The sequence below is a fragment of the Euleptes europaea genome, chromosome 6, assembly GCF_029931775.1.
Source record: "Euleptes europaea isolate rEulEur1 chromosome 6, rEulEur1.hap1, whole genome shotgun sequence".
NCBI classification, from domain to species: domain Eukaryota; kingdom Metazoa; phylum Chordata; class Lepidosauria; order Squamata; family Sphaerodactylidae; genus Euleptes; species Euleptes europaea.
Genome location: NC_079317.1, coordinates 83815145 through 83826551, shown reverse-complemented (window position 1 = coordinate 83826551; position 11407 = coordinate 83815145). Strand labels below are relative to the sequence as shown.

The window sequence follows — 11407 nt, the reverse complement described above, 5'->3', positions numbered from 1 at the left end:
CAAACCAGGCGAAAAGGGGGAGCCGAGAATGGATGCTGGTGGAGCACGGGATGTAGTCGTCGGCGCCTTCATTTCCTCCGCCGGCTTTCTAAGTGCAAACGTCGGAGACGCGGCCCGAGCGCTGCTGGCATGGGAGGAATCCCTTCCCAAGGCTGAGTCCCGTGGCAATCAAAGGGAAGGCTCTCTCCCCGCCATCCTCACGCCTCTCCTAGACGGGCGTGCGGCACTCCACGGTTATCAAGAAACAACACATGGACACATGCAGCTGCCTTCTACTGAATCAGACCCTAGGTCCATCAAAGTCAGTATTGTCTGCTCAGACGGGCAGCGGCTCTCCAGGCTCTCGGGCAGAGGTCTTTCCCATCACCTACCCGCCTAGTAATAAAAGGAGCCCTGTGGCACAGAGCGTTAAGCTGCAGTACTGCAGTCCAAGCTCTGCTCAGGACCTGAGTTCGATCCCGACAGAAGTCGGTTTCAGGTAGCCGGCTCAAGGTTGACTCAGCCTTCCATCCTTCCGAGGTAGGTAAAATGAGTACCCAGCTTGCTGGGGGTAAAGGGAAGATGACTGGGGAAGGCACTGGCAAACCACCCTGCTGGCGATTGAACCTGAGACCTTCTGCATGCCAAGCAGAGGCTCTACCACTGAGCCACGGCCCCTCTCCATGGCTCTCCAGGGTCTCAGGCAGAGGTCATTCACATCACCTACCTGCCTACCTTTATCTGGAGATGCTGGGACTGAACCTAGGACCTTCTGCATGCCAAGCAGAGGCTCTACCACTGAGCCACAGCCCCTCTCCATGGCTCTCCAGGGTCTCAGGCGGAGTCATTCACATCACCTACCTGCCTAGTCCCTTTATCTGGAGATGCTGGAGATTGAACTTGGGGCCTTCTGCATGCCAAGCAGAGGCTCTGCCACTGAGCCACGGCCCCTCCCCTAAATGGCTTTGCATGTATTTTTCACTCACATGCGAAGTGTTTTCTCGGCCCTAGATTTCGGTCAGATGTCCGGGGATTTCTCAGATCTAGCTTCAGGTCCAACGTCCACATTCTTGGCTGTGAAGGCACTCGCAGGACGTGTGTACAGTCCATTTATGCACGGGAGGTTTTGCCTTGCGTTTGCCGCTCTCTAGATGCACATTTTCCCCATCCACATTCTCAAAACTCAACAATTAGCCCCCATGCAGTGTTTTGAGAATTCGGATGGGAAAAATGTGCATCTGCAGAGCGGCAAACCCAAGGCAAAACCTCCCGTGCATAAATGACCAACGTTGTGTGTGTCTGTGCGCGAGCGCTCGCATTCCCAGTCGCCTTGGAGCGTTCAGTGCATGACTAGTTCAGTCTGGTCCAGCGGCTGGGAGAAACCAGCCGGCTACGTGAGAGATTGAGCGTGCGCTCCTGGCAGAATGAAAGCAGCTCCCAAAGGGCCGGCGCAGAGTGGGGTGGGGAAAAGAGCCTACCCAGCTAAGCGATCCAACCTGTAACACAGGTATGCAGCGTTGGCAAAGGGACGGGTGCTTACGCCTTCAGCCTGGATCATTGTGCAAAGCAGTCAACCCTCTTCGTTTAATCGCTCAGCCTTACCAATTAAGGTATTTCCCAGCCAACCCCACCCTTCTTTCTTTCTAGTTTAATTTATAGCCGGGCTCTTCAGGAATTTCTGTCAGCGTTTGTAGCTTCAAAGTGTTGGATTTGACACCTCCTGTCGAGGAAGGATGGAGAGCCCAAGCGCAAAACTCTGCATGGGGGCTTATTTTAGAGTTTTGAGGATTTGGCTGGGAGGAAATGTGCATTTAGAAAGCGGCAAATCCAAGGTAAACCCTCCCATGCGTTTTTCACCCATGCATATGGTTAAGAGTAGTGGACTCTAATCTGGAGAGCCGGGTTCGATTCCCCTGCTCCTCCACATGGAGCCTGCTGGATGACTTTTGGCCAGTCACAGTTCTCTTCGAACTCTCTCAGCCCATGAGGAGGCAGGCAATGGCAAACCACTTCCAAATGTCTCTTGCCTTGAAAAACTTTACATTGTTGCCTTAAATCAATGTGACTGGATGGCACTCTCCACTACCACATCCAGGAAGGATACTAAGGAAATCCCACACCCCAAATGAAATGCTGGAAGTGAGCAGGGATTACTTTTAGCTGCTGCCATTTGGGGGGGGGCATATTTCAATTTCTTCTAATATTTTGGTAAAGTGGGTATTGATTGACAATTCACATGAACACATGAAGCTGCGTTATACAGAATCAGGCCCTTGGACCATCAAAGTCAGTACTGTCTGTTCAGACTGGCAGCGGCTCTCCAGGGTCTCAGGCAGAGGTCTTTCACATCACCTATCTGCCTAGTCCCTTTAACTGGAGATGCCAGGGACTGAACCTGGGACCTTCTGCATGCCAAGCAGATGCTCTACCACCGAGCCAGGGCCCCTCCCGTATCAGGAAAGAATGACAGAAACAGAACTATTCAATTAATACATAATTAGATCTCTCAATGCTAGGCAAAGGTTTGTCACTGGCTCTCTGCCATGATAAACAGAACATTCATGTTCAGGAGGAAGATGTCTGAATACCAGACTCTGTGTACAGAGAAGAAGGGAGAATGCATTTATGCCTCACCCCCCACGCTTCATCCGGCTGGTCACTGGTGGAACAAGAATGCTGGACTAAACTGGTCTTTGGTCCAATGCAGCAGGATTCTTGAGCGAGCATACAAAAGCAGTGGCAGTTGTGCCACTGACCCGAGGCAAACGTGGATCACATCCTTGGACCCTGCACATCGCACTATATTTTTGACCAAGAACAACTAGAAGAAGAAGAAGAGTTGGTTTTTATATGCCGACTTTCTCTACCACTTAAGGGAGGCTCAAACCGGCTTGCAATCACCTTCTCTTCCCCTCCCCACAACAGACACCCTGTGAGGTAGGTGAGGCTGAGAGAGTGTGACTTGCCCAAGGTCACCCAGCTGGCTTCCCGTGTAGGAGCGGGGAAACAAATCCAGTTGACCAGATTAGCCTCTGCTGCTCGTGTGGAGGAGTGGGGAATCAAACCCGGTTCTCCAGATCAAACTGCGAACCACCGCTCTTAACCACTACACCACGCTGGCTGGGAATCTGTGCAAAGAGGAATGGATCTTGCAGAGTGACTCAGGAAGGCTCTCCACCTAAAGCTCTGCTTGCACTGAACAATACACGGGGTACAGTTATCCAACTTTTTTTCTCCCTTTGTAATACTCGCCCCCCTGCACGTTCTTAGTCTAGTGTGAGTAAACCTTAAAAATGCACCCGAGGGGACCCGGGCAGGATGATCGCCCAGTCAGTCACTCCTAGCCACGCCCCCTCCAGCTCCCTGCCGCCGCCGCTCTATAAAAGGGCAAGGTGGGGCGCCGGACAGTCAGTAGATATCTTAGTGGCGCGCTCGAGGCAGCCCGAGAGCAGAGCAGCGACGGGAGGATCTGGGCTATTTTGACATCCTGGGGATTACGCGATCGGAGGACTTCCCTTCCCTTCTCAGTGGATTAATCTCCTTTTCAGGTAGGATCTTTTTCTTCGGTGGAAGCATGCAAGGTGGGGGAGAGCAGGGGGCTTGTTGGAAAGGGTTGGGGGCTGCAGAAGGGGAGTCGACAGCGCTTGCAACTCTGCCGCCCCGCTTGGCGCGGAGCTCTGGCCACTTGTGCACGGGAGGTTTTGCCTTGGATTTGCCGCTCTCCAGATGCACATTTCCCCCACCCGAATTCTCAAAACTCTGCATGGGGGCTTACTGTTGAGTTCTGAGAATCTGGATGGGGAAAACGTGCATCGAGAGAGCGGCAAATCCAAGGCAAAACCCTCCCGTGCATGTCAACTCGGAGATCCCAGCCCGCTTCAGCCTTGCGGCTGCCAAGTCTCCCTTTAAGCGCCGGAGTCCAGCCAGAAAGTTCGTGTGGGTTGGGTCGCATGGATGGAAAACACAGGGGAGGCGGTTGTGCTTCCCAGCCGGGCCAAGCCGTTCGCTGCCATTCATAAGCCCGAGCATAAAGGGTCCTTGGATGCGGTGGCGACAGGGGGAAGTTTCACCTTGACCCCTCTGAACAAATGGAGAGCTTGACAAATGTGGACACTGGAGGTCCCCGTATTGATCCTCTCGTGATGAATGGCTGAGCAAATAGCGGGCCCACAGAGTCCTTGGCCATGTATGCACGGGAGGTTTTGCCTCGGATTCGCCGCTCTTTAGAGGCACGTTTCCCCCAGCCAACTTCTCTACAACTCAACCACGAGCCCCCAGGCAGAGGTCTGAGAACTCGGATGGGGGAAACGTGCATCTAGACTAGAGCGGCCGATCCAAGGCCAACCCTCCCGTGCAGACATGGCCCTTGGAAGGGGGGTGGGTGGGGGGAAGACGAAGACCCCCGCCAGCTGGCTGGAGCGCCCGAGGAGGGTCCCGGCAAGGCTGACCTCTGCCCTTCTCTCCCCGGCCAGGATGCGGCTGCTTTCCCTCGCCCTCTTCTACCTGGGCTCCGTCTCCTTCTTCGGGGCGGAGGCGGCCAAGCTGGACGTTGCGTCAGACTTCAAGAGAAAGTAAGTGCTGCTTCTGTTGCCGGCGCGTGCGCGGAGGGGGGGGGGGGCGGCGGCGGGGCAGCAGTACGGCTACAGGCCGGTTAAGCGCAGGGAAGGAGCCGAGGCCCCTGCGGGCGGGAAGGTGGCGGTGCCATTGGCCATTTAGGCGTGGGAGGTTTGGCCTTGGATTTGCCGCTCTCTAGATGCGCGTTTCCCCCCATCCGAATTCTCTAAAACTCAACAATCAGCCCCCGTGCATAGCTTTGAGAATTCGGATGGGGGGAAATGTGCATCTATAGAGTGGCAAATCCAAGGCAAAGGACTTTCATTCATATCTGGCCATTTATTCATGGAAGGTTTTGCCTTGGGAGTTGCCACTCTTTAGATGCACTTTTTCCCCCATCCGTATTCTCAAAACTTAACAATCAGCCCCCCTGCAGAGTTTTGAGAATTCGGAGGGGGGAAATGTGCATCCAGAGAGCAGCAAATCCAAGGCAAAACCTTCCAGGCATAAATGGCTTGGGATCTGCCGCTCTCTAGATGCACATTTCCCCCCTCCGAACTCAGAACTCTGCATGGGGGCTTATTGTTGAGTTTTGAGAATTCGGATGGGGAAAATGTGCATCTAGCGAGCGGCAGATCCAAGGCGAAACCTCCCGTGCATAAACGTCCCTTGCAAAGCCGCCGGCCCCCGGCCCTGCCTCCCTCCCGCCAGGCCACCTGATGCAAGCGCCACGCGGGTTGCAGCTCGCCCAGGCGCGCGCCGCGGCTGGCAGGCACTTGCAAGCGGCACGCGCCAGCGCGGCGGGGCTGGCCGCCCAGGCCAAGGGCGACCTTCGGGGCCCTGCGCTGCCGGGCTTGGGCGAGCTTCCTTCTCACCGTCCGCTTTCTCTCGGCCTGCCCCTCTTTCCAGGTGGTCCCGATGGGCGCTGAGCCGAGCCAGGCGGGACGCGGCGCTCCCCCAGGCGGACGCGGACGCGCCTTCCTTCGCCCAGGCCCGGGAGGCGAGAGGCGAGCCCAGGTAATGGGTTCTCAAGGGGCTTTTTTGGTGGCGCCGCCGGGCGGTCGCTGGAAACCAGCGGGGGGGGAGGTTTTGGCGGGAGAGCGGGGGCGGGGCGGCTTGATGAGGGGAAGGGTCCCCTCCCCCCCCCCGTCCTCAGGCCCCTTTGCAGTGGCGGACTGGGGTCTAATAATATTGGTTGCCAGGAGACAAAGCCCCCCCCCTCCTCCCACGACTAGAAGGCTATCGTTTAATTTTTTAGAAAAGAGCAAGAGTCCAGTAGCACTTTAAAAACTAACAAAAATATTTTCTGGCAGGGTATGAGCTTTCGTGAGCCACAGCTCACTTCTTCAGATACCTGAAGATACCTGAAGAAGTATCTGAAGAAGTGAGCTGTGGCTCACGAAAGCTCATACCCTGCCAGAAAATATTTTTGTTAGTCTTTAAGGTGCTACTGGACTCTTGCCCTCTTTCTACTCCTGCAGACAGACTAACATGGCTACCCACTGCTTTTAAATTTTTAAAAGAAATAGATAAAAGTTTCCACAAAAACGCATAAGTGTGCGTGTGTGGGGAAGGTACAATTAAAACGTTTGTGAAATAAATGTATATTTTTAGGGGAGGGCACTTCACCAAGGACCCACTTGCCATCGGGAAAGCTGGCACCCCGCCAGTCCGCCTCTGCCCCTTTGGAATGAAAGAATGGCCATCTCAGGCGCCAAAGGCCGGGCGAGGCGCCTCCATGCAGCCAAAGGAGCTGTCTGGCGCCCCTGGGGTGGGGGTGGGGAATCCTTTGGCCCCACGTCTGCCCTTGTGCCTTGGGGGGGGAGGGCTGCAGCTCGCCCCCCAGAGTGGTGATAGAGTGCCTTCCCCCTCGCTCATCACCTCCCACCCCCTACTACACCCAGCGTGGTGAAATGGTTAAGAGCGGTGGTTTGGAGCGGTGGAGTCTCATCTGGAGAACCAGGTTTTGATTCCCCGCTCCTCCCCATGTGTGGCGGAGGCTCATCTGGTGAACTGGGTTGGTTTCCCCGCTGGGTGACCTTGGGCAAGTTACAGCTCTGTTAGAGCTCTCTCAGCCCCACCCACCTGACAGGGTGTCTGTTGTGGGGAGGGGAAGGGAAGGCGATTGTAAGACGGTTTGAGTCTCCCTTAAGTGGTAGAGAAAGTTGGCATATAAAGACCAACTCTTCTTCTCCTCCTCCCCCCAGCCGCCGTGAGGAGGGCCACGTCCGCCTGAAGCGCCAGGACCCCAATGCCGTCTTCCACACTCAGCTGCGCGTCACCTGCAAGATGGGGACCTGCTCGGTGGCCAAGCTGGCCGACCAGCTCTTCCACCTTAACAACAAGGAGAAGGACGCCAACGCCCCCACCAGGAAGATCAGCCCGCACGGCTACGGACGGCGGCGGCGCTCGCTGGTGGAAGCCCTGGTGGCCTTAAAGAGCGGCGGCGGCTCAAGGACATTCTCCGGCCAGCTGGCCTCTTCGGTTCCCTCACAGCCTTGAGAGGTGCCGCCGCGGCATCAGCGACCCCTTCTCAAGGACTCCTTGCCTCACAGTGGCTGCCAAAGTAAGCACCGCAACAGGAATGGGACCTAGTCATCTGTCTGTCTGGTTTTTTGAAATTCTGCCCTTCCTGCAAGGAACTCGGATGCGCCTGGCTTGCCCCTTTTTGTCCTCACAACGGCCATGGCGGCAACTGGCCCCAGGTCACCCCACGAAGCCGGATGAGGATTTGAACCCAGCTTCTCCCCGGTCCCAGGCGACATTCTGACCGTCATGCCACACCGGGAGGGGCACCTCTTCAGTGGCCCGGAGGCAACCCGCAGGGAAAAGAGGCCCGGCTTGGACTGTACGTGGAGGAAAGAGGAAACCCCATCCGAGGTGGTTACAGGACATGGTGATTGTGAAATGAACACTGCAAGGTGGACTGTGCAGGCATTCCTTTGCTATGGGTTTCCGGTGGCGACTGACTCTTCTCCACTCCGCATTGACTGCCCCCCTTTCTCCCCAATCCCACCCCCACACGGCAGGGAAATTGGCTACTTGTAAGCCCCTCTCTCTGGGCAGGGGCTGCTTTATACTTGAATGGCCTGGCCAGGCAAAGTGCAATGGACTCAGTGTGTGCTGTGTGGTTTGTGTGCGCACTTGAGGAGGGATGAATGGCTGGGTGGATGCTTCAGCATGAGAGGAATTTATCCCTATTTAAATAATTGTTTCCTTATCTTGTATTCTTTTGTTGTTAAGTAACAGAGATATTTTTATATATTATATATTTTACATAAGGGCATTTAAAACACCCCGTGTATTCTTTTGTTGATTTAAAATAATGAATGTCAACCTTTCTTCCCCTATGTTATTCGTTTCATTGCCTTATTCCCTCTCTTGGTTGTCCTGTTTTATCACATTCCGGAATGGTGAAAGATATAGAGAATGTATCAAACTGTTCTTTCTAGGGGCAGTATGTGAAAATAAAAAACAAATACTACATAAAGAAGTTCTGGTCGGCTATTTTTAGACAAGAGGGGGAAGGGGGAGGGACCCAGCCATGGTACTTACTCTTTCACTCATTATAATTGGCTGGATCTAAGCTGCTATAATTGCAGATAATTTGTCATTTTTCACCAAGCCAGGACTGGGAGCCAAAAACAGCTCCAATATATCCAACCTAGTAAACACTGTAAAAGCCCTAGCGAGTGCTTTCAACTAAGAACTCAGGATTGTTCAGGCAACTCCAAGGCCTCTTCTTCATACAAGTGTTTCAAGTGAAGCTGAAACATGTCAGAACTTGGATTGATCATCAAGTTGTTTTCTGCTGTAATTAATCAGGGGGAAAACACGAATGTACAACTTTCACATTGCACAACAAAAGTTAAAAGAGATTTATGGAGAGAAAGAACATATTCCAAAAAAATGGTCAGGGTAGCTTCCAAGGTTATTTATGCTGAAGGATTTCCTGGGCCACAGTTCAGGTTCAATCTAGATGCCCAGAGGATTGTTGTGGGCAGGACAGAAATTCCTAAAGCCACCAAAAAAAAAAAAAAAGGGGGGGGGGAATTCCTCACAATGGAAGAGATTAATGTAACCAGAGCACCATCTATTGGTAAGATTTACCACTGCTGTACTTCAATGTATTTTGCCAACGAAGTCCTGTCATTGGTGTCTCCCTTATTTGGCAGTTTCGTATCCTTAACCACTTCCTCTTGATTTGTTCTAAGAGATTTGAGAAATGTAGGAATGTCTGTTCTCATTCTTTCTCCCCACCCCAGCTCCTTCAGTGTGCAATTATTTCCGCTATCAGGACTTTCAGTTAAAAGGCTAGATACTTTATTTGCTCATGTTTTTCTAGTACAGTGTATGTGTGTGTGTTCAATTTTTTCGTTTAATTTCCCTTACTCAGGTGTTATAAACCATGACTAGTTATGTACAAGAAGTAACCAACAATCCACTCCCGCCACCTTCTTATATATGAAAAGCAGAAAATTGAAGAGCTTGAATTTGTTTAAATAGTCTCACAACTACAAATAACAATGCTGCTAGGTGTGGTATTTCTACTAGATGACTATTTGCTGCAGGCAAACCTGGAATAACTTCAGCCACCCAAGTAGGCATGAATGAAACATCAGAAGAAACTATTTTTATAGCCTGTTTATATGCACACAGTTCCTTCGTCGTCTTGGTAGTGACATATTTGATCCTTTTTTTGTAACAAAGTATAGAAGTGTTGGTGAAGTAAACAATTTATATCTCCCATGATGCTTCTAATGGTTTGGCGTTAGGTGTGAGCTACATCAACTTCAGAGGTATATAAGATCCCTATCTGAATGGTGCATTCTTTACTTTTAATTCCTATAGTAGTTACATCAGATAATGTGTGATTGTAAAGTACCATCAAGTCGCAGCCGACTTATGGCGACCCCTTTTGGGGTTTTTCATGGCAAGAGACTTGGTTTGCCAGTGCCTTCCTCTGACATCAGATAATACCACTGCAATATTTTTCATAACTACTTGGTTTCTGTTTCATGTATGTGCTGCAGTATATCCCAAAAATAGATATTCCCCACTTACACTGTTCTCTCCCATTCTGTATTTTGTCAGGAAATCATTATTCTGTAATCTTTTGCAATGGGATTTGATTACAATGATTTGGACAAAATCAGATAATTAGAAACCCTGACCCATTTCTACTATCTCTAATACTGTTCCTAAGTGTAATTTATTGTTATGGCCATTGACTAGCACAATGTTCCCAAGTGATGTTTGAATCTTCCAGTGACAATTTAACTGCGTGATCATCCCAGTATTTATTATGTTTACAGAAGAAATCTTTATTTATTTAAGGATTATCAGCTGAAAGATGTTTCAAAGTGGTGAACCTATGCCAGTGATGGTGAACCTTTTAGAGACTGAGTGCCCAAACTGCAACCCAAAACCCACTTATTTATCGCAAAGTGCCAACACAGCTAGAAGTCCACATGGGGCTAGGGGTTGCCAGGTCCCTCTTTGCCACCTGTGGGAGGTTTTTGGGGCAGAGCCTGAGGAGGGTGGGGTTTGGGGAGGGACTTCAATGCCATAGAGTCCAATTGCCAAAGCGGCCATTTTCTCCAGGTGAACTGAAATAGCAGATTTCCTGCTACTATACTACCTGGTGGTTGGCAGAGCGGGGGAAGGAAAGCAGCTGGAGCATAGCCCCCCAGCCATTCAGTTTGGTTCCTTTTCCAACTGTTATCTTCATATGAATTAAAAGACTTATGTGGGGGGCTGATGGTGGGGACAGCCCTCTGCACACGCTCAGAGGCACCTTCGGTTGCATGAACGAGCAGAATGGAAACCCGAGCTAAGCAAAGGGCTCGGTTCCAGCACAAATGCCAGGCGGGCCCCTGTTCGGCCCTCACTGCCAATCCCCCGCGCTGCAGTCACCAACCAGCTCACCGCAGATGGCCGCCCAGGCATCCCACTCCCGGTCCAGCCCTGTCCCGGCTCCACCTTTTCCAGTCCTTGGCAGAAGGCTCGTTGTTGTCTTCACTTCTGGAGCGCGCAGCCAGCGACCGCGGAGAAGGCGCTGGGAAGGAGCCTGGTGCTTCCCAGAGGAGCCAGGAAGGCACCGCTGGTCCCCAGCCTCCTCAGCCGGGGGAACGAACTCAGGCGAGCTCTGTGCTGGAGCGACAGCGTGCAGGCCCACAGAGAGGGCTCTGAGTGCCACCTCTGACACGCGTGCCATAAGTTTGCCACCACTGCCCTATGCTAATCTCTGCTTGTTTACACACCACCACCTGCAGATTTTGCATGCCCAAAGCAAGATCCTAATTGTGCTTTAAACACTTTGCCTTTTTTGGATATACTGGCTATCCATGTCTCATGAAATGGATTTGCTAGCAGCAAATGAGTTAATGCTAAATATAAATCATTTGGTACAAGGAAACCATCCCGTAAAACAAAGTCTACCTAGTAAACATCGGGATGTGACGTCACCCCATGGGTCAGGAATGACCCGGTGCTTGCACAGGGGACCTTTACCTTTTACAAGGAACTGTCCATCTGGAAATCTGTAGTGGGATAGAAGTAGGAAAGAGAATGAATCTATACTTTGGTGGGTATCATGATTTATGAAAGGCAACCACATGCAATTACTCAACTAAAATGCCCTGGGTGATCTAAAAATTTGACAGTATAGTACAGTGTGGGTGTTCACTTACAATGAATAATTGCCTGTAGTGCAAACCTTTGAGATACCTGCCTTTGTTTGTAGCTACTTTTCTCATCTATTGGCCAAGTCCCTTGTTTGACAAGCTTCACCTTCTTTGCCCTTGTGATTTTATTGTCAAGGAATGTCAAAGGTCAGAGCAGGGAGGTTTCTAGACTAGTGGAAGGGAACTGA

General features: G+C 51.6%; 1 protein-coding gene across 1 annotated transcript; it reads left to right on the top strand.

Moving 5' to 3' along the window:
* The first annotated feature begins 4452 nt into the window (after positions 1-4452).
* ADM (adrenomedullin) lies at positions 4453-7035 on the top strand. Its single transcript, XM_056851938.1, has 3 exons — positions 4453-4550; positions 5443-5550; positions 6741-7035. Exons 1-3 carry the CDS (start codon positions 4453-4455, stop codon positions 7033-7035), a joined length of 501 nt encoding a protein of 166 aa, XP_056707916.1.
* The last annotated feature ends 4372 nt before the right edge of the window (positions 7036-11407 follow it).

What these genes read in the sequence shown, in the direction of transcription:
- ADM (XM_056851938.1), top strand. Translation starts at nt 4,453, where the DNA reads ATGCGGCTGCTTTCCCTCGCCCTCTTCTACCTGGGCTCCGTCTCCTTC. An exon ending in GCGTCAGACTTCAAGAGAAA is followed by an intron (nt 4,551 to 5,442) that starts GTAAGTGCTGCT and finishes CCCTCTTTCCAG; the next exon opens with GTGGTCCCGATGGGCGCTGA. An exon ending in GAGGCGAGAGGCGAGCCCAG is followed by an intron (nt 5,551 to 6,740) that starts GTAATGGGTTCT and finishes TCCTCCCCCCAG; the next exon opens with CCGCCGTGAGGAGGGCCACG.